This window comes from Antennarius striatus, chromosome 5, assembly GCF_040054535.1.
Source record: "Antennarius striatus isolate MH-2024 chromosome 5, ASM4005453v1, whole genome shotgun sequence".
NCBI classification, from domain to species: Eukaryota; Metazoa; Chordata; class Actinopteri; order Lophiiformes; family Antennariidae; genus Antennarius; species Antennarius striatus.
The window spans coordinates 17,980,001-18,003,810 of record NC_090780.1 but is presented as its reverse complement, the minus strand read 5'-3'; the positions used below and the strand labels follow the sequence as shown (position 1 = coordinate 18,003,810).

The window sequence follows — 23,810 nt, the reverse complement described above, 5'->3', positions numbered from 1 at the left end:
ATTCGGCCCTCGACCCATGAGGTGATCTGATAGTTTTACGTAAAAATATTAACTTTTAGAGTATTCACTATGGACCCCAAGAAAGTGATGGAGAAAAGAGGAAAGAAAAACAAGAAGAAAAGAGTTTTTTTGTCCATACAAACAAAGCAAGAGATAATAGAAAAGCATGAAAAAGGGATTTGTTTGGCTGACCTCACCAAAGAATATGGCCGTAATCTATCTACAATCGCCACATCATTAAAACAAAAGGAAGTTTAAGAGTTTAAGGCATCGCATGGGTGGTTGGAGAAGTTCAAAAGGAGGACTGGAATTCACTCTGTTGTTCGGCATCGTGAGATAGGAGCGCATGAACCAAAGAGGGCAAAAAACAATGAGGTCAGGAGTTAAAAGGTAAATGACCATCATTTTTATTCTTTATTCTTTGTTTTTTACATTATGCACAACTCTCATTTATTGTGTAATAATTTAATTGTAACATGTATTTGTTACATCTTTTGATGCATTTTTATGCTTAATAAAACATTTATGTCTGAATTTTGGGGTGCTTGGAACGGATTAGGCCAATTGCATGGAAAACGTGTCTCTACTTAAACACTTTTCTACTTAAGAAATTTCTTCCAGAACCAATTCATTTCGTAAGTAGAGGTACCACCGGATTATGTTGGAAGGTAAACGTCTAGGTCCAACCAGTAAGCTTAGTAATGAGAGAGTTTTGGGTTTGTGTGCCTGTAAAAGTGCTTTAAAATGTCTTTATAAATAAAACCTGATTGATTAGCATAAAAATGGGAAAAGGTGAACTCAAGTGACCTGGTCTGCTCGAAGGAAAAGAGAATGTTTGAGTCTTCTTGCTAAGCTAAGTTAACAACTGGATATTCATCATGAAGACCCAAATGGTACCGACCATCACGCAATTGACAGACAGGGTAGGTCTATTTCCTGAACCACAAATGGCTTTTTTAAAAGTTTTCACACATAAAAACACAAGAAGAGAAAGACTGAAGAAAAAGTAATTACAATAAGTAACACATTTCTAAAAAGTGTGTTGTGCCTAACTCGAGAGATGGGAGGATGAGGAGTACATGAAAGATTTGCAGAAAAATAGACTTAAAAATACAAAATAGAAAAAGAGGAAATATGAAAACAGTAAAAACATAACAACCAGAGTTCAGGAAAAAATAAAAGAGGCAATGCTTCACCAACAAATCTCAATCAAGCTAACTGCTGTCTTGATTGCTAGAGTGATTGAACCTCCCTTTGCAGCAAAACAAACACATCAGCATGTCTTGACATAGCCGAGTCCAACCACCTGGAACTAGGCATCCATTCTTCAAGAGGAGAACTCACAAGAGCAATGTCTCTCAGGGGATGTGGAAAGAGAAATGAGAAGGAAGCAGAGACAAAAGAATGGAAATAAATACATTTTTGCTTTTAATGCAAAGTTCTGAAAAGAAGAAGAAACAATCTACTTTATTGTCTATACTAATCTATTTCACACACGTGTATACAGTATATGTACAGGCCCACACCCACACACACAACGGGCCTGCAGGCATGCAAATAAAAGGAGAGATGAGCAACTTGAAGACAGTGTCTTCCTCAAGGAACATAAACCGGCACCTCTCCAACTACCAGTTCACACTCCAAACATTTCGGTCCATGCAGGTCTTGAACCGGCCACCCTCCGGTCCCCAGCCCATGACCTAGTAGACCAAGCTGCTGTCGCCTGAAGTATGGAGTGGTCAAGAGTGGACATGCAGAGCACATGGATCAAACCACCAAACTCCCGGTAGATGGATGCCTCCTCTACCTCCATAGTCGTTATTTTATCATTAAGTTATTCTGGCAATTTTCTGCCCTGTCACTCTAAACTTTGCACATTTATTTGAGACACTGGAGAAATTGTTGATTCATATTTGATTTAGAAATACTGCTCCATCCATGTGTCTTCTCAAATTACTAGTTATTTCTAACCTCCTCTGGACATAAGCACTTAAAAACACACACGCACGCACGCAAACCCACACCCACACACAGACACGCACACACACACACCTTTTTCTGTTTAATTTTCTTTCCAGTGTGTTCCAGGAAATCACAAAAAACTGATTCCATGCGGTGCAATTTGGTCAAAGAAATTTAGAGCTTGGCAGCGCAATGAGAGTAGTGCTAAACAACAAAATGCTGATCCTCTGGGTTGTCGTGGCAACAGAGCATTCCGATACAACTAGAAAAATGGGAGTAGAGGAAACAAGGATGGTAAGGAAGAAATATTTGATTTTCACTTGACAAATGTGTTTTAATATAATTATTACAATTCTATGCCAAGAAAGACAACAAAAAAATGAAAAGAAAGGCTGATCATGTCAGTATGAAAAAGTTGCACAGATTGTGTGAGCTCTAAATTGAGGGTCAGAGTTCCTGACGACACGCCAAACCATTGTCGTTGACCAGCTGTAAAGAGGCATACTTCTGTCCTCTTCCTCCTTTCTATATAATCCACACACGAGGGAACCAAGGTGAAGGCAAAGAGAAATGAGAAGAGGATGACAGATGGGGTAGAGAGAGAGAGAGAGAGAGAGAGAGAGAGAGAGAGAGAGAGAGAGAGAGAGAGAGAGAGAGAGAGAGAGAGAGAGTGAATGAAGGAAGAGAGAGAAGAGTTGCACCTTTGGAGGAGGAATGTAAGTCCAACCTACAGGGAGAGCTGCACTTGCTGGGGCATTGAGAGTGCAACTAATAGATGTGGCAGCTTGGAGAAAGATGATAAATGACTCTGTGTGTATGTGTGTGTATGTCACTGTCAGGAATGTTTACACTTTTGTGCACAAACTACACTAAGTGCTCTCCGTGTGTGTGTGTGTGTAATCGTGTTTGCAGATGATAGATTCTCATTGGAGCATGTGGTCATTGGTTTCTTGTGCAGACAAGGTGACAGGAGCAGTCGCTCTGTCCACATGCTGTCGTCAGGCAGTCGTTCTGCCCGCCTCTTTCTTCCTGATGTCACTCTCTTCTGCTTCCAATGTCTTCATCTCTCTATCCAGCTATTTGTCAAATCACAACGCGCCACAAATGTAACAGCCCTGAATGGACAGCTGCCTGAAATCTTTCAGAACATTCCAGCAACACGTCTCTAAATCTGCCTGTGCACGGATGTAGTACTGACCAATATTTGCTACACCTCATCTACTACTCAAGAGTCCTCTCCTGCCGTTCACTGATATTACTACACAGTTTATGTTTACTTCCACGTCCTGCTTTCCTATGTTTTCCCTCTTGTCACCGCAGGCTTTTCCTGTTTATCCATCCGTCGCCCCTCTGGCCTCTCTCAACTCGGAGTGTGCTAGCCAGCGCTCCCCCCATGTCTTGCAGATGGGCACACTAATCCGCTAACATTAGCTCCGTGAGGCGTGAAGGCTGGGTCCATGTCTTGATTTGGATGGTCACAGAAGACATGTTTTAGCGTACTGGTGTTTGGGATTCTACACAACGCAGGTTGTGAGAAGAGATAACGATGGATGTAATTGGATAGACGCCGGCCAATTAATAAAGACTAGCGATTCAGGTCGGTCAACAAGTCGGGCTGTAATCTGGATAGAGATACAGCGACACCACCAATGTAAAGAGATAGGAATTTATGTGTAAGTACGTGTATTCATGTACATCTTGCATCAATACGCCATCAATAAGACAGAGCTCAAGTGAAAACATACACCTGAATGCATATTTTATGTGCCTGTTAGTACGTGAGAGGCTGAATTGGTTGTGTATGATGACAAAGGAAGAGAGAAACGTCTGGTGAAATCAGAACTGTGAGTCCATCACTAATGTAGTTATACAAATTGAGTATCTGACAAATACTTGTTTTGCTCTGCATGTTGCCAACTGCAGTCACCGCTCTGCACGATTGATATTAGCGTTTATGCTAATGCAGCATTCAGCTATGCAGGAACAAGGCGGTATTTCTATGAACAGTCATTCATCGCAACCTGCTTATGGCCTTATGGGCCACGACAGAATCGTTGCTGCACAACGCACAATCTGTTGTCACCGTGCCAACAACCAGTATTAGGCAGCAGACGCACACATCTGATGTGAAGAAACCCCGAGAAGAAAATCTCTCGATACTGTAGAATGACCTCGCATTCACTGTGGGATCACGCCACAGTAGGATTTTCTTAAAATTATAGATTCAAAGTTTTAAGGAAAAGAAAATATCTCAAAAATCAATTAATAACAATAATAATCTCTTGATAAGCATTTTATTTTATGTATATTCCTGCCATGAAAAATTTGCAAACAATTGCATTAGGGCTGTAAAAATAAAATGACAGCATGCTTCCTACCTCAGAAATGTTGACACGCCCCTCCTGGAAGGAACAGTCATTGGCATTCTGGGTACAGATGTGGCGGTACTTGCACCAATGGCACGGGAAGGAGCCGTTCACACAGGAAAGGCAGCTGAAACAGAGGGGAGGGGGGTGGTTATGCAGTTAAAGAGGAAAACCAGTTATCTGACATAGAAGGTAAGTAATTAACGTCAGGCTTTGTTTGACAAAGAGATCAAACAGATGGATCAACTTTGCAGAGGAAGAACCTTTCATCACTTTTTACCTACTTCATAACTGGCTTTTCAACATACAACGAGGTCTGATTTGCAAGTCTATGAGATTCGTAACCGTTTACATCGATCTGCTAACATGACTTGTACTACATGTCCTCGAGACACGAGTCATGCACACTGTTACAATGGTTGTAGTAGTAGTAGTTGTACTATGCAGCTTACACACCACTACTGTAGCACATGCTACAAGATTTGTCTACATTTTTACCAATTTTAAAACACTTGCAAATCTCCATACAAATTTGGGTTTTAATTTTCATTTCGGGAAAACTTATACAAACAATACACATTTGGAGATTCTTGCACACTTTAAATCTGAGTAGTTTTGCATTAACAACATTAACACAAAATAAAACAAAATACACATCTAATAATCGAAAATGTATTGTTTGTTGTTGCTTCACTTTTATTTTTATTAATTACTCAAAAAATTGAACTTTTTTCCATCCTGTCAGGAATCCACTTTTCTTTGTCTAACCTTCCATCCTCTTATGTTCCCTTCTAATTATCAGCCATCTGAATGTCTTTCTCCCCCTCTCTCCCTCCATTCATCAATGCCCATTTGCTTGTAACTGTCGATTGCTTGCTGTGCTTACATGTTCAATGATCATCCTCACACTCAGCCTACTCTCTCTTCATATATTTCCCTGTTTCCCTCTTTCTGTACCTCTGCTGTATCATGTTCTTCTTTCACTCAGTCCTGCGCTTTTCCTTCTGTCCCCGTCCCTTCCTCCCTCGCTCCATACATCCCTTTCATTCGCTGCCATCTCATTTTAAATAGCTCTCCCCCTGTTCTTTGTCTATAGACCTCTTTCATCCGTGGGGCTAACAGTGCTCAGCCATTTAAAATTCACCTGATTTAGCTGACACAAGGCACAGATAGACGAGCTGAAAGAAAAAGTGGGAGAAAGAAGCGAGGGTGAGAGATCAAAAGCAGGTGGATTTCCCGGGGAGAGGTGGAGATGCCAGACGTCGTGGGAGAGAGGGAAGGAGAGAGGGGGTGAAGCCTGCAGGTATCTATGCAGGGGGGCCTCATTGAACAGGGAGGAAACATTTGATTCGTAGTTGGGAAGTGAACATGAGGATGTACGCGTGTGTGTGTGTGTGTGTGTGTGTGTGTGTGTGTGTGTGTGTGTGTGTGTGAGTGCGTGCGTGCGTGCGTGCGTGCGTGTGTGTGTAGTCACATCTAGGTGAACCCACGGAAAGCCAGCCAAATTCAAGTGCAGACTTCAAGAAACAAAGCACAACTTCCAATCTAATTTGTGTGTGCAGCATTATAATGTAACTTTTATGAGCTTTCAAATAAATTGTTTCATTTTATTACAAAGCTTCATTTTCAAGGATTTCTTCTGTGCCAACACAGGTATTCCGTTTTATCTGAGCATATGGTTTATTGTGCCAATAAAACCATTCTACGTTTAATATACTCAAGATAAGCGAGCGGAGACATCACATAGCAGGTAGAGGTGCTCCACATGCAGGCTGATGGAGGACGACAAACAACCACAACCCTTGTTGAATGAAAAATGAGAGTGCTACATTGGGCTCTATGATGGAGGCCATACACAATTCCATCAAAGCCTGACATTGATTCATCTGGATCAATTAGGGCCCCTCGTTTGTTCTGTGTCCACTGTAAGTGATCGTTTTAGGGTGGACCCCTCCTTTTGAACAAGATCAGAGGCTGCAGCTTAATTCAATCCCACTGACGCTTTAATTGACCGATTTAGCATTGTGCTGAGAGAAGCTGTCCATTTAGAATGAGGGATGTGCGGCTAAAGAAATAACAGGCCTCTTAATTCTACATGAGAGCAAATAGGAGATTTGTCAATGTTTCCAACAAATGGAAGGAAAGTGATTTGGCTTCACTAGGTTGGGCTAGCATACAGTCCATTGCTCCAGATAGCAGAAATAGAGGTTTTAGCTTAATGTTTTGTCCCAAGCGAGTTGGTAGGAAACAGACGATGGGGTGTCAACACTGAACAAAAGAGCAGATCAAATTAATGATTCAAGACAAATGAACACGTGGTTGGTTCACAGAGCTCATTGTGTGGCTTGGCTGTGTTTGCCCGCTCAGCAACAAGCACTATTTGAATGTCAGTCTGTATTCTCTATTAAGGGTCTGCCAATAGATCAGTGCTCATCCAGATACAATGCAACAGTAACTTAACACAGCAGGTACCCAGATCCTAGTACAACACGCGACACAAGGTGTGGTCAGTAGGTCACAACAAACCACATCTGTCACTAAGCCCTCATAACTGGTTTTCATTGTAGCTTTCTCTATTTTTTTTATGTCAAATCAGCCTTGTTAATGGATCGGTAACTTCGAAATAAAAACTGAAAAATCAGCAGGTAACTACTTTCAACTTTGTGTGACTTTGAAATATCAGACAGTGCCATTATGTTTTCCACCCAAGACTAGCAGTGGGCAATGTCTGACAAGCCCCCGCTGGTTGTTCTTTGGTTCTTCTATGTTACCGGGGGCCCCATCACACGCTGCCGTAGGAGCTCAAAACCTCTCTTTCAGCTTAGTCGTAGGCCTTTTAAAGTAAAAACCCACCCGGGGCTGTTAAGGGACATTCAAAATTGTTTTTCTCCTCTCCATGGGTTCTGTGCTACCTCTTACAGACCCTTCAGAATCACCTTAGCCCTACATCCTTTCACTCTTCAACATGATTGTCTTGGGAGTGGCTGCAGACACGCTCTCCGTATGCCACTCTCATAATACTAATTTAATCTGTTCATATTCAGATGCTAATTGAGCTATGCTATCTTTGGAGCAGCAGTGTTTCAGGGCCTGAAACAATAAACTCAGTTCTTCCTTCTCCCTTGTCCTTGACCAGTCTGCAGTGTTTAAATACAGCCCACTCTAATGAGATGGATATGACACTTCTGCACATGAATAGTTATTTATTGGCTACTATTCAATTCAAAGGAAAGGAGGTGAATACTTTAATGGTCCTCTAAAGCAGTTTATCCCTTCATAGTTGGATCCTTTTCAAATTTGACGGCAGTTGATAAAATACAGCAGGACCAGGATTCATGTACTTAATTTTATTAATGCATGTCTGACAGGTTAGTGCACATAAAAATTATGCAATCTCAATGTGACAAAAATGTCAGCTTTCAAAAAAAGAAGTTGTTCCAAAATAATTATTTTAATCTTACCACGAAACTTGTTTTTTAAATCCCATTTGATTTACTCTTTTTCAAATGAAGACTACCTTTCTGATATTTGAGAAACTTTAAGATAACAATTACTTTAAGAGCCCCTAAATCACACAGAAAATGAACAAGAAATTGCTCAACCACACATTTACCAGAGAGAGAAAAGGTGCTTCATACGGGCTTCTTCAGACAGTTAAACTCCGGTTCACTGCCAGCCTATCTTCACTATACTCAATAGTGAGGGGGGTTGTGGAAATGTAAAAAGCATATGGAAATAGAAATATTTAATGAAGGAGCAATCATGGCCGTGGGTGATTTACTATTTCAATCTCACTAACCCTTAAACTGAAACAGTGGGAATTCTAATTAGATTAATACCCCTATGCAAATTTATGGCATTTTTGAGAAGGCGAGAGCTCCAAACTAATCAGCTGAGTAAATAATTTGGAGGGGTGTGTGTTTTGGGTTTTTTTTTTTTTTTTTGCAATAGTCGGACATAGGTATTTGAGTATGTGCAACCAATTAAAGAACATCATAGAGTAATTCTAATTCCAATTCAATTCTTCTCCTTCCACAACCTACTGTCAATGCATACAGAATAAAAATCCAGCACTTTCAACTGAATTCTTTTAAATGAAGACTTACAAGCCTCCAAAAATAATGACAAAGCATTCTGGGAACAAGACCTTGACTGTGGCTGTGTGGGCCTGAAGTCATTATGCCAATGCCATTACCAGTCTGATCTCATCAAGTACACCATGTTGATGTCAGGGGGGTAAGTGGGTATGAGGGCTGGACTACCAATTCCAAATGGGGTTCTTATCTCACAACTCTAGTCGTCATCAGAGTCACTGCCCAAGTTGGAACGTGCCCCATCTAACTTCATTAAACGTGTCCATTACATTACTTGGAGGCTGTATAACATCCAGAATCAGATTTCATTAGAGCTCATTGGGGTAAAACCTTCAATCTCTGGCATTTCTTGTCTGCATCATTTTTAATTCATTTCTTACACATTTTTGTTCAAGGGGATCATTATCACATTTTAATACATCCAACTGAGGACTACAAAAATATCTCTTCTTTTACTGGCCATTATACATTTTAATATGAAGTCATTTGTACACAAAAAAATACAGGGGTCTACCCTTGTCTGTAAAAGGCATGGGGAGTTAGAGCAAACACCACAGGGTCCTCAGGGAGATAAATAAACTGTGCACTGACATGGTAGACCACCACACCCTTAACCAGCTGAGCTTATCATTATGGTTGAGTCAGGGGACTTTCTTGACGGGGGCAGAGAGATGGGGGTAGTTGGGTAAAAGGTCACACTAACGGATTAGGTGTCTGAGACACTCAGGGCTTCAATGAGCTGCAACTGAGCGGAGAGAAGTGTGGTTGTGCATGTTTATGCGTAAGTGCGTGCATTTGAGGTCAATCCTCGAAGGAGGCTCATCTGACATCCATAGAGTAGCCAGTACGGAGCTCTGCGGTACCCCGGGGGCTACCAAGCCATCTGCTACCCCGAGACTTATGATACCCCAACAGACGTTTCAACCTCCCCTGAATATGGCAGGGATGGACAGGGTGTCATGCATAACAGAATGGACTTGGAGGATTATTTCTACGCAGCAGGCAGTCTGGACTTGGTCTCGTGGTAGGACTGACCTAGGGTTGTGGTTTGACGGGTGAACAGAAGGTAGATTAGGTGAGGAAGTGAACTGGGATTGGGTGGATAGCTAAGGGCATCTGGAGTGTAAAACACAAGGGACAGGGGCTCAAGTCAACTTTCTTCCACTTATTACAACATTTACAGTATGAATTGTAGGTGCTATGACATCTTCTTGCGTAAATAACTACCTATCAGAGTATCAGATACCAGATTATCAATTCACATTAAAAAGCTATTTGTTTATGATGCTGTAGTCTGCAGATCTTTGCTTATTGAATTAATGATTCAAGCATCATCACTTTGAGTTGGGAGTTATGATAATAAGGCTTGAATTACCATCCCAACTCCCAATCACTTCCAATAAAGAGCATGTTCGATTTTTTTTCCTTCAATGGTAACACAAGCCTCCTGTGAAGGTTGCAGAGGGAGAGTTATTTTGTGTGTGTGTGTGTGTGTGTGTGTGTGTGTGTGTGTGTGTGTGTGTGTGTGTGTGTGTGTGTCTGTGTGTGTGTGTGTGTGTGTCTGTGTGTGTGTGTGTGTGTGTGTGTGTGTGTGTGTGTGTGTAACTCAAGGACAAAAGGAAAACAACATTAAAAAAAGAAAAAGCAAATGACTATCACATGTATGAAAAATGTTATGTAACTTACGACTGGTGGACACTACAGTTGTAGAAGACAAAGTCCACACTGGCAAACTTCTTTCCTGTTTCCTTGGATTTCAGATAGAGCTTCACCACCCGCTTGTCTCCTGCACAGAAGAGGGACATTGAAGGTAATGGATTTAAGCAAGCATAAAATACTCCAGACCCCACAACAGGGGATTACACTGCGGAATTACTTAATTTAGTTACTTAAGCCCATTACTGCATTGATAATGACTGAGACAAAGAGTTATGAACCAACATTCCGTGGTCTTCTAGTACAATGTAACTTAAGTGTCTATCAGGATTTAGCAATAGCAAGTTTAACCATCTAAAAAAACACAAGCCTAATCATTGTTAGTCGACATAAAGTACAAAAATGAAGTCCTCATTAGGTGTTTTCTAGTTATATTCTGGAAAAAGTAATTTGAGATTTTAGATCATGTTTATGCGGAACCAAAAGTTGCTTCTGTTTGTTATATATCTGAGTAAAAGTTTCATTTATTGATTTTTTTTAAAATTCAACTTGACAGTGCGTCAAGTTCAAGACTTAAGCCACAACAACCAAATTTCAGTTTACAATAATGGAAACGAAAAAATAAATAAATAAAAATGAGTAAAGGCCCTAGAACGCGAGGTACCACTTCTGTTGTGTTGTTGAGTTTCACGAATGAAATGATTAATGAATAACTAAAATGTGTTTGATATCTTCCCCGGAAACAAAGCCCACAAACAGAATGAGTTCAAGTTCTAGTTGCAACAACGGAGATGAAAAATAAAAAAGAGGATAATCCCTATACACAAGACATCACATGTTATGATGTATGTAAAAAGTGCTCCAGAAATTAATAGTTTCTGATTTACGGTTCATGGAAGAAACATGATATATGGAAGGAATAGATTGAAAGGAGGGAAAATTCTCTTAATCCTCCTTCAACTTTGTCTGTGGTAGGGCAACATAATACTATTCTTAAGCTTCTAAAGTGTAAGAATTAATTTACAGCTGAAAAAATATCGCACCACATGAATGAATTCATTAAAGGAAGTAAATGTGTTGATTTGGATCTATATTAAAATACTTAATTGACACCATGTCACACATTAAATTGTGTGACCTCAGCAAATGACAGTCACATAGTAAGAATCACTGTAGCCTAGCAACAAGCCACTCATTTACAGCCACAGTGGGGTTGTATTAAAAATAGCAGCAGCAGTGTTTGGATGCCAGAGCTGATGAGGACTCATAATGGAGAATAATGGATTCAGATGAAGAACTAGTGAGATGTCATTATGAAGAAACTTTGAGAGAACTATCTGACATGTTTTCATAGCTTTGGTTTTAATCGCCTTTGTCTTTTGTGGAAGAATTGGACATGAAAGAGGCGCAAAATATCTGCAGAAAAGATACCGATATTTTTAAATAGAACGATAAGCCACAGACAAGTCACTGCTTTGAAAAGAAGTTAGTCGCACAACCAGCGGTAATATAAAAATACAACTAAAATAAAAGTGACGACAGTATATAATGGATTATAATGGAAACACAGTTCTATTTTCAGCAAGTAAATGCAGACTTGTGTTTGGGTCTTTGAAGGCTAATCGTGAATATAAATTGTGCTGACAAGGTGTTCTGAATATAGACATACAAAGCACAATATCAGGTATGATGCATTCTGGCCATTGCACAGGTTTAAATTTTTATTCTGAGAAATTGTGAATACGCATTGGCCCATGACTGAGTATACAAAATCTATTAGGGTGCATACTACTATCACCAAAATTTCCCATAAGCACCAAGTCGCTACTTCATATCATGCCATCATCTTTCTCTTTCCTGTCCTCACCTTTGTTCCGTGTGATCGGTATAACGTCTCGGGCAGATGGAGATAGGCAGAAAATGTGTTCACCCTGGATCCGCCCCTCTGTCTCTACGTAGTCCTCGAAGGAGCAGTTGACTCCCGCTGACAGATCTGGCACATTACGAGCCTGGAGGACCAGCTAAGGGTCGAAAGACAGGGACGATCAGTGCAAGATCAATGGAAGGACAAGGTGTACATGGATTGTTATAAGATATGACACTAGGGTTAATGGCTGTTGGGGGTGTTGAGAGTGGGGGGCTGAGTGCTTGTGCGCCAATCAGAACAGCTATTACAACAAGGTTAATATGTACCGTATTTTCCGCACTATAAGGCGCACCTAAAAGCCTAAAATTTTCTCCTAAACCCGTAGTGCGCCTTATAATCCGGTGCATCTTATATATGGATTAATATTCAAATTAATATTGGTTAAAAACATGATCGCTGAAAAAAAGCCGGCAGTCTGGCCGCCAGTCATGCCGCATTCCGCCACCAGAGGAGCCCCCTCACAAGGCACTGGGGCCCCTAACCCCTAACAACGGTAGTCAAGGGGCGTCACTGAAGTCCCGGCTCTGACTGAGCTGCTCTCAGACGGTAGAGCAGACTGTAGGAGCACCGGTGATTACATAGCAAAACATAAGGAACTTTTAACAATTCTATTAATAAAGTTTGACTGACTGACTGTTCTCAGTATTTCCTAACTATTTGGCGTCGGAAATAACCCACTTTAAACTCAATTGGTCTTAAAAATGCCATTGTGCTGGAATCTAGTGACGGTCCATTCTATTAGTCTGTGGAAACACACGGAGAAACTGGCATGAAGGTGAATGAAAGACCCTCAAAGCTGAACTTCCAGTCTTTTCTGAAATTTCAAGAGCAGAGTCACTGCTAGACAAAGGTGCCAACGGGTGTGCCGCAATTGATTTACAAATGTAGTTGATAGCTCTGGGCAGGTGGCGAAGGGGCGCATTCAGGCTTGTGTATTCTGTCTGCAGCGACGTGCGGTGAGATTCACGGCGGTGAGACACCGACGTTAAAGTCAGTTCTAGGCGTAAAACAGCGTCATATTTACCAGTAAATTAGCAGCCCGACATTAAAAACTAGTTGATAAATTGTTTAGGACACACAGCAGCAAATAGCTGCACCTCACCTCCGACTGGACTACCGATCGAAACAATATTTAATCAATAAACGAAGACGAACGTCGGAGCTTAAATATCTGCTTCGAACTTCAGATCAGGAAATAATCCGCTCTGTTCACACTGACTGCACTTGTAATGAATTTAACCAGTTTTTAATGTCAGGTTTTTTAATATGTGTGTTGACTTCTTTCTAAGATGGCAAAGTGATGAAGTGATCAGGTTTCCTTGATGAGGCTCAGAATGGCTTATTGACATAACAATAGGGGCCATTCAAAGGTAGACAGGAAGTCATGAATGCAATCATTACTTCCTGAGCAGCGCGGCTCTGTCTAGTGGACGGACTGCGCAACTACAGCTGCTGCAGTTTATCAAATAAATTTTATTTATTTTTTATTGTGTGTGCCTTATAATCCGGTGCGCCTTATATACGAAATAAATTATAAAACAAAAAAATTATTGAGGGTGCGCCTTATAGTCCAGTACGCCTTATAGTGCAGAAAATACTGTACATGTTAATGTGTGGAGCGAAAATGAGGTAAACTTTAATCAGCAAAATGTATGCGGTTACACTGATTGAATGAGAGCTCAAACACGCTAAAAGATTTCCCTGATTTGGATACCAAGATTGGTGAAAGACAATTCTCAATAAATAAGCATTTAGGTCATCAAGAGTTATCTCTTCGGGTGACTTTTCCACTTTTCAGGACTAAATGTTAACATGGCCATCAATGCCAGCCACAGAAAAAATTTACACCGAGGTCATTGCTGGTTAAACGGTTCCACTTTTCCCTCTTGCTTTACTGGCTTCTAATGTTATCTAATGTTTTTCATGACAATAAGAGATGACCTTCCAGTATGCAGAACTGGTGGATTTCATTTAAATTTCTATGACATCATTAAAAAAGGAATGTGAATCATTCCGGACTATCAATGTTTCATTTCTAGTTAAACTGTAAAGTCCACCACACTTAGGACCACAGACACAAGCAGACACACCTGGACTTCGGACATGGTGACAGAAATATTTCTTGGCTGGACGGTGAGCTCCACACACTGTCTCTGGTCGGAGGCAAACCTCTGGGGCTCTCCCGCTCGTTCACAGCGGTCCTTCCGTGAGCAACTGCGGAGAAACCACGAAAAAAGAGAAGGAGGAGAGGATATAGGAAGAGCAACAGAGGTCAGGAGATAAATTGTAGGAGTGATTAGAAGAGTGATGAGGAGAAACGGAGTGACAAAAGAAGAGGGAAAAGTCAGTGGATATATGTGAACTGTTAAGCTGATGTGGCAATCATATTAAGATGACAAACATGTACAGCATCACCGTCACAGAGAAATGGGAGCAATAATAGAAGACAAATAGGCAAATAGCTTCCTCCTGCCATTACTGTAAGCCCTTACATCATTAGCTTTTAGGCCTTGACATTTGTGCAAGAGCTCCTAAGCTATACTGAATGAACATCCAGCCCACTGATCTCATTGGTTTACAGCCACATTCACTTCAAACTTCTCCGAAGATACACAGCGAATCATTAAAGTTTCCCTGAACCATAAAAAAACCTACAACTCTTACCAGCTGCATATCAATGGGGTCAGCGTTTTCACACATTTATTACGAGCCAACTGATTCTGCTAAAAATCAGCATACACCCCATATTGTAGTGGTTTTACTATTAGCTATTCATAATGTATTAGCTATCACTTCACCTTTGTGCTAACAACAACTGGTCCCAGCGGTGGGAGGAAAGTGCAGATGTAGCACTCTGTGAGCCCTTAAAAATAAGAGGGAAGCAGAAAAATGCAAAATGCCTCTCTGTGCGGCCGCCCCCCATCCCCTTATTTAGCTAGCCTTCACTCATGCTCAGCAAGAAAAAGGTGTCACCAACCGCTCCCTCGCGAGTCTCCAGCAGAACCATGCACAAACACACACACACACTGTAGTGACAGGAGTGTAAATGCATGATGGTATGTACACATTTTCTAATCATGGACCTCGTTTCCTTCTGCTGCTCCTCTAGTGTCAGGCATCACCTGCATGTGTGTGTGTGTGCGCGTGTGTGTGTAACTCCTCATTCAATTCCACCGTTGATTGAAACCACCATGGTTCTTAATAAGATGTGGCTAAAAGCACCAGAGGGCTGAAACGGCGCTTATAAATAATTTGCCTATTAACGCCTGCCCATTATGTCTGCAAGGGCTGCTGCCAGATTTGGAAACGCTATCAGGTATGAACCGGGCACTCAAGACGCATGTCAAAAAATGCGCCGAAGTGAAAGTTATTAGCACTGGTTCAAGTCCATCATGGTTTCCTGTGTATCTAAAAGATTTTCGAGCTTGCGTGTGTGTAACAATAAAGAAACACATGTGGTGTGTGCGCCTGCAGCAAAAGACAGGTTGGAGATGTGTTTCGTAAGTTTAATTAACACACACGAGAGACGGCGAGCCAAGTGCTTGAGGTGTTCCAAATGTAGTTTAACATCCTGTCACCTTTCAATAACGTGTATCTGCTCTCACATCCTGCTGTGTGGACACACACACATACACTCCTTTAGGGCAAGCAAAAAGGAGTGGAGAGATTTCAAATTCTATCTTTATTGAGTATACTTTTAAGTGATGAGATTTAAGTGATGTTCTTATGTATATTCTGTAACATTATCATCCATTTCAAACTGACCTAAAGACCCACTAACACCTATTAAAATTTGTTTTTTTCTGCAGTGTAAAAGGGTACGAACAACTGTCTCTGCTGTTGTGTTTACCAGCTTCAGTTCTGAATTGCGGGAAATAAAAAAAATGACATCCTCATGGACATGACATCCTCATGGACATGATAATTTTTACCCGTTTTGTTTACATCAGCATTTAATGCATTTAATCCAACTAATTTTTTAGTTGGATGCAGTTGCTAAAGAGGCTTATGCTTAATAAATATCCTGAACACTGTCGCTTCTATGCTTCTATTTTCTGCTCCTTTTCGGAGAGAAAATTCATCAGATGTGCAAGAAAAACAAAAGTGCAAATATTTCCGCGGGCGGAGAGAAAGGTGTCATTCACCTATTTTTAGTGACTTCACCCGCAACAGTGTATGTATGATGATTTGGGTGGAATTAAGACAAACGGGGTGCCATGGATGTGAAAGCTGTGCTGTCATTTATGTGCTATTTACAGGTTGAGTAAGAAGACAGACTGACAGAATAAATTTATCACCAGTGACAGGAAGCTTTCAAGTTTAAGAGGTTAGAGTTTTTCTATAAATCATAATTATGTGACTAATTAATCAGCGAGGTTTCTTTTTTTAGAAAGTTATTAGAAGCTTTAAAAATAGTTTCTGAGGGCAAAACAGGTCACAATCAAAGCAGCAACTGCAATCCTCCAATCCAATGCCTTGTCTGCATGCTACATGGAAATCCTTCAGTTCATACGTACTCTGTGTCTGCTTGTCATTGAATTCTTAGACAGCTGATAACCTTTCAGTTCATTAATATGGATTAAATTAACTTGCGTGTATGATCAAACAGAGTTGTATGTGAGTCTTTGTAAGACTTAGGAAGTTAAACTTAGGGCTGAAACAGACTGATTTAAAAGTTCCACTGTTACAAAATAATAAAGTGATAATAGAGTAAATTGACACTGAAGGCCATTACCTCCTCTCCCCACTGGTGACTCTCTAGCAACCCCCCACATTTAAACACCTCTAACATGGAATACTTTGAAGTGTGACTTCAGCTGACTTAAGTGGATGTTACCCCCGCTACCATAATCAAGCTTAGACTCTAGTTAATAGCTTGAACATAATGACTGGAAGGACGCAATCTGAATTCTCTTCTTTAAAAGAATCAAGAATTACTATGGTGAAAAAGGCTCCTGAGCTCAATTCTATTCTATAGATTTAGAATAGAACTTTCGCTATTACTCAATACACAGTTCAACACAGTTGCATATGATAGGAACCAGGGTGAAGTATGTTAACGTGTACATGTGCGTGTGCTGTACTTACACATTGTGGAGGACACACCATCCACAGTGAGGGTCTCTAGAGCCTAAACACTCCCCACAAGTGGTGTACTGCTCGCACCTCTCCACTGGAACCCTCACCACCTAGGGAGACAGAGTGGATGGAGGGAGACAGAAATAGACAGAGACAGACAAAGAGAAGAGAGAGGTGATGGAAGAAGTAATTAGTATAGTGTGCTTGTAATTAAATTTGTAAGATGAGCAGCTTGACAAAGAAGAGCATTTTAAAAGTTTATCCATCTGGTTCTGTTCAAACAGTTGGGATGTGTGTTTGTGTTTGGTCTGTGAGACAGACCTGTGTTCTTGTGAGCGATTCTGGACCGGCCATGTGTGACAGCCTCCTGTCGAGTTTTTACGAGAAAGGCCTAGCAATGCATGCTGGGACACTTGACAGGTGGCTGTAACAACACTGCTGTGATTGACAAATGACCTCAAAAACCAGTGGTACGCAGAGAAGCAGAAGGACAGACCCAAGGCAAGTGTGCGTGCGTGTGTGTGTGTGTGTGTGTGAGTGTGAGTCCAGCAATGTTAGACGTACGAGCTTGATGACAGGCTACAGATGTTGCCTAAGTAACGAGACCAAGTGTTCAAGTTAGCCCTTCACTCTTATTAAAGGTGTTGACAGATGGTTCACAAAGTGGCTCCAATGGGTCTGTTGGAGAGTGTGTATGCGCATGGCAAGAAATTTATAACAACTTGAGTGTGTTAAGTGTTTGCATGTGTACAAAATGCAAGTATGCATGCTTCTGAATAAGTATGAACCTATGCTGAAGATGTCAGCAACACAAACAACTTTGTTCACCAAAGAGCAATAGATGGGTCACTTGATCCCAATTTAATCGTGTGTGCGTGTGTGTGTGTGTGTGTGTGTGTGTGTGTGTGTTTCTATTCTTAGATCAAGCAGCAGAGAGTGAGTAGGTTGTTCACTAACTAGCAGTGTAGCCTTGCCCATTGGTTGTTTGAGGACTAAAGGTGTGTACCGACTATAGGTGTTCTTTTTTTTTTCTTTTTTTTTGCAGCGATGGAAGGGGGAGATGGGGGGGTGATGTAAAGCACAAAGTTGGACTGCTTCTAGCTTGAGACCATGTGAACAAAGTAGCAAACAGAAGTCAGGATTTCCTTTATGAGCCAAGGACTGAGATATGAGACAGAAACTGTGATGAATCTCATCTTTGTTCTTTTTATCTTGTATCAGATTAAGCTTGAGACAACAGGTCGGCTCAATCGGGGGCCAAACAGACCAATAAATCCCTCTGTTCTTTCTCACCGCTATTATCTTGCTTTTTCTATTAAGCATTTTGTCTTTTCTATCACTCTCCGCACCAGTCTTCTCTTCAAGATTCATCATTCTCTGTTCTAAATTATTTGTTTCTCCACCCTAAAATAGGATGTCATTCCTCCAAACTATAATTAGTAGTTTTCTTTCTATTTCTAACTGGCTAGCTGCCACGAGAGAATATCAGATGAAATGATGCAAGGCAGCCAGTGGGGGCAAGAACAACCTAAGAGAAGGATGGTCATCTTCTGGAAGTGTTGGCTGGACTGATGAATAGAGGAAAGGAAAAGTGTAATGGAAAAATCACACAGAGAGAATCAGCGAGGACATGTTGAGTAGATGGGATATGGCGGCAGACGGTTGCCATGTGTCATTGTCAGAATAAGAGTGAGGCTGGTTTTCATCTGAAAGGAGAGCTGAAAGAAGGATGGAATAAAGGATTGGTGTGTCTTAGGTAATAAAAGAATGACAGAGGGGGCGAAAGAGCGTAAATGAATGAGCAGAAAATGGAGGAGGCAAAAGCAACTGTGGGTGAGAATATGGGATTGGACACATTGGGGGAAAGAACATCACAGGATGACTTTCACATTGTGTGGCTTGTTTCTCGTGTCATCTCAAACCTCCTCTTATTGATGAACGTTTCTGATTGTGATGAAGGAAAATGTGCTTAGATCACATGAACGCTATGGATCCGTGGTGAGCAAGTATAGCCTCATCACTGCCCTCCGCACCAACAGCTGCGTCACATTCGCAGTGTTCCTGTACTCATAGTTGTGAATACCCGATGAGCTGTATTCAGTTGGAGTCATCTGTTATGGTGGTGGTGTGGGGGGGGGGTATAATTGTTGTTTTTCCCAGTTGGGATATAAAATGTTTGCTGGAGCCAGAGATTTAGTTGTATAACTGCATGTAGATCCAAACGTCTGCTTCCGTTTGCATCGTAATAGCGCTTACTCACAGACGCACACACTCACTTCACCGTCTCCCCCTTTTTCCGTTTCTCTTGATGGTTCTTTTTAATGAAAGCCAATTCCCAACAGCATGCCACAACACTCCTTTAATGGCCTTATAAACCAAGCCTGAGATCCACTCTCTCCTGCCATCTTCTTATTTACAATGGCATCCACAGTTGTAACTCAATTCAAATTCCTCTCCCCCCCTTTCCTCTCTCGTCAGCTTGACCATATCACAGTGCCATGACATCTCTTTTCTGCTATAACTTACCACCTTTCCTCTCAAATTTGTTTTTACAGAGCGACATCACCTGCCTTTAGTCGCACAGCTAACAGGCTTTGTGATGGTCACCCCCAAAGCCCGATAGGCTCGTAAAGCTTCCAGCGCAGCTTTTCATTGGTTGTTAAATCTACAGACATAAAAGCACCGGTGCTTTTGCAGATTTCTTTTTTCAACATTCAAACATAAGGCAAGCCAGTAGACAAATACAGAGAAAGAGGGGGCTAAGGTATCCACCAGACAAGAGCCTCTTCTCTGGGCCACACTGTCTGAGAGCCAAAAGCAAGAAATTTTGAGTATTCTCTGATATTTTTAGATCATAAAACTGTGCATCATAAATTTGTGAAGCTAATACCTCACTAATTTCTTGTTATTTAATTTTACGTGTTCATTTTCCATAATAAAACTCTAACAAATCCCATGCACATGCAACTAACCCTAACCCCAAACCCTCCATCCAAACCTTACTCTGTAATCTTAATTGGCTGTCAGTCAGCAGAGAATACATTTGAAGAACATGAAATAGTTTCCAATCTGAAATACATTTCAGCTGACATAAGGGGGGAGTAGGATGAGAAAGATGAGCAGTGTACAGTGCAAAAACATGACTCTCAATTGGGTGTCCATGCAAGTGTGCTCATTCTCCCAGAGAGAGGAATGCCTGCTCGGGGGCATAACGGAAGGAGGGGGGTATCAAAGGCTAGGTTAGACTGTGTGCATCGACTGGATTGTAAGGGGCTTACAAGATCAATGACTGCCAGGGAGCTTGATGTGTTGACTGATTAGCCATGAGGGGCAAAGCAAACAAGGCTGGGAGAATTAAAGGAAGACACAATGAATGATGGGTAGAAGAAAAACCAACTGCTTTCACATTCACTTTGCTGAATGATGTTAAATATCAAATCACTGTTATGGACAGATATGGTAAACCCTGACTGTAAAATGGAGGCCTTTTAGTGAGGTGGGTCCTTCTGTGTGATGGTTGAAGACGATAGAGGTCAGTGTAACTGCTGTAATACCTTGTTTGTCCCCCCCTACAAAAAAACAAAAAACCCATGTGCCTTCTTGTATTACCAAGTGCCCTTCCTGCCTTCCTTGCCAACTTTATGTGTCTCATATTATGTTTGGTCTGCTGTTTCTCCCTCCAGACCGACTCCCTTTCTTTTTTTGCTCCTTTAATAAATCTTTTTATCCTCTTTCTCCTGTGCTGGGCTCAATTATTCATATGGGCCATTGTTTTCCCTCCACTGAAATACTGCTTTGATCTCCTCTTCTTCACTCTATCCCCATGAAAACGAGGCAGATCTATCAAAAAAATAATTTGTCATTTGTTAGTCCACGTATAGGAGATCATCAACAACTCAAACTGCCGTCTCCTACAAAATGGTTGACAACGTATATTTTATACAGCCACACAAGACATACACAAAGAGATATATGAAGGGGAGCTTTATCCACTGACTTTAGAATAAAGAAGCACCTTCAAATAATATTGCTGTAGAAAGATTTGAGTGGTGCCAGTGCAACCTCAGCTGGTTTCTTTTGAAACAAAGGAGCACTAGCTTTTCACCAAATGCCCACTTCCTGTTGCGATCTCCAAGGCCAACCATTGCTATCCTCATCTCTCATTCAAACTGAGGAGCAAAAACCACCAAGTGAAGCAAAGAAATCCAAAAACAAGACTCTGACCACACCTTCAGATTGTGTCCATGAACATCACACACTTGATTACGAAAAGCTCAATCCTCCATGCTTGTCCACAACCTGTTTTATGTGTTGAAGCAACATCACCTCCAGAAATTACCATCGGAAGAAAACACTCTTTTTTATGCTGGATCTCTCTGTCTTGCCAAAGAAAATGCTCTTTTTATAAACCAAATAATAAAAAAAACTTTTTTGAAATGAAAGAGTACAGCAGTTGGGGCAGCACAATCAGAATAAGAGTAACTCAAATATAAGAAGAAATACAGTAACAAAAGTTATATAGAACAAATCTTTGAAAAATAAAAGAACAAAAACTCTCTACCACCTCCCTCGTCACATGGACATTCCCATTAACTCTTCCTGAAAGGACTAATATCAGACTAGAGGTCGACAGTCTGTCACCCTTTCCTTAGCTCTTTGTCCAAAATATTCTGTCCCTTGTGGGAGAGAAATTATAAGACAGAAGGGAGAGAAGAACAAAGTGAAATGAGAGGGCAAAAGAGTAAACCAGAGAAAGAGAGACAAAGGGTGAGATGGAGATTGAAAAACTGCAGAAAGAAAAGAACTAGAACTCAGAAACTGCAAAGAGAGAAAGAGGTGAATGTACCCAGGTAAAGAAGACAGGCCTAGGGGTCTTCTAATTAAGTGAGGATGGGAGAGGCCGGCGGCCTGGTAAATGACTCTGTCACTTTAGCAAATGGACTTGGTGAGGAGTGAGGAGCCACATAGCTGGCATTTCCATTAGCACCGCCAAGTGAACTATCACCATATACACAGATGGAGAGACACAGAGGAGGGGAAAAATGACAACAGAAAAGCTGCTTTTATTTATGTGATCACAGAGAAGCTTCTGTGGGGAAGTTACGTCTGGCAGGTGTGTGGACAGATAGTGATTTTGGAGGGAAGACAAAGAACTGAGCAGCAAAGACAAAATATTTCTCCTTGACTTCATTCATTCAACATTACTGCCACTATGTTTAACGTAAGCATTATAAGTATCACAGTGTTCAAATTCATAAAACAGAAAATACAGTGCGCCCTCAATCCTCGCGGTTAGTGCTTTCCAGGAACCACACGCGATTAACGAATTCCGTGATAGAGTGACAAATTATTTATCTTATTATTTACGGTCATTTAAACGTTTACGAACCCTCCACATACTGATATTAAACCAACTTCTATCTGTATTAGCTTTTCCCACACTCTGATAGACTGTTTAAAGCACTTTTGAGTCTCACGTAAGTCCGAGACACACGGAACTTAGCGCACTTCTGGATGCTGTCAGCCAATAGAATGTATGTACGGTATCACGTGACTGTCTATAAAAATCCATGATGAGGGGAAGTCGCGAGCGTTGATGCACGAAAGTGCTAAGGCGCAATGTATATTTAAACGAACTAAAATCCAAAACACGTCTTAAGATGAGGAAAAAAGACAGATCTGAAAAACATTTGTCACTGTGTTTCTTGATTGTATCACAGAAAATTCTTTCTGACTTGACAGCATGGCTCATTCTATTCTCTATTGTGGATCAAACTCAAAACATAGTGACCTTATTTATTATATTTACAAACTCATCTTCAGGCAACATAAATGGAAAAAACATTCAATGAAGGATGCTTTAAATACATTTGACCATCATTGCATGCTTATCGCTTAAAATTCAGCAGTCATAGAGGCTGAACTACTCCTACTCCCACTGTGTTGTCATCAGGTTAGAGTTCAGGAACTCGGTGGTTCTCCTCATAGTAAATAAACTCAGTCCTTGAATTCAAATTGACAAAAGCTTCCATTTAGCAACGCTTTTTTAAAATTTTCTCTGTACATAATCAATTCAAATAAATAAAATACAACTGAAAAAAATGTTAAAAATTTGAAGAAAGCACCTTGGATTCCAGAAGGAAGTTATTTTTTTCATTATGATTATGAACATTCATTGAGAAATTAATAAATAATAATCATTACCTTTTATTAATATTCACAAAGCACCACCTGTGTTCATCTGAATCATAGAATTCTTTTTGTACTTTCTGACACAACACTGGGACACAAATTTGTGATTCTGCTCTTCCCCTCAGTTTGTTCTCCTATTTGATGCTCCATAACTGGGTCTGAGGAGGCCTGCTGTGCATGAATTTGAAAAGAAATTATAATGGAATTCAAAACAATTCCCTGTGTTGTCATGGAAGAGCGCCACATCATTGTTCTACCGCGTGTGGCTTTTAGTTACAGTGAGGGAGTGAATACAGAGATGTGCCAGTCAGAATGGCTCCATAGGCCACGCCAGCTTTTGACTGGCCTCATTCAACGACAATGTAGTCACAGCCTCATCTTTTCACAGCAATCTCTGTCAAGCAACAGGAGGATTCGGCCATTTGATAGTAACTGAGAAGAAAGGAGAAGAGGGGGAGAAGCCATTAACCCTCTATCCATCTCGTCTTCCTGTCTAAACCTATCAGTCGGCTCTATCAGGACATCCTCTGGGAA

General features: G+C 40.9%; 1 protein-coding gene across 2 annotated transcripts in view; it reads right to left on the bottom strand.

The window, feature by feature from the left end:
• plxna1b (plexin A1b) overlaps positions 1-23,810 on the bottom strand; it is a 178,073-nt gene that overhangs the window by 63,769 nt on the left and 90,494 nt on the right. For both annotated transcript variants that reach the window (XM_068314660.1, XM_068314661.1), the window contains exons 5-9: positions 17,094-17,194; positions 14,096-14,219; positions 11,946-12,099; positions 10,109-10,208; positions 4,341-4,455 (exon numbers count right to left, since the gene is read on the bottom strand). In XM_068314660.1, coding sequence (XP_068170761.1) covers positions 4,341-4,455; positions 10,109-10,208; positions 11,946-12,099; positions 14,096-14,219; positions 17,094-17,194 — 594 coding nt within the window. The remainder of the gene's footprint in view (positions 1-4,340; positions 4,456-10,108; positions 10,209-11,945; positions 12,100-14,095; positions 14,220-17,093; positions 17,195-23,810) is intronic.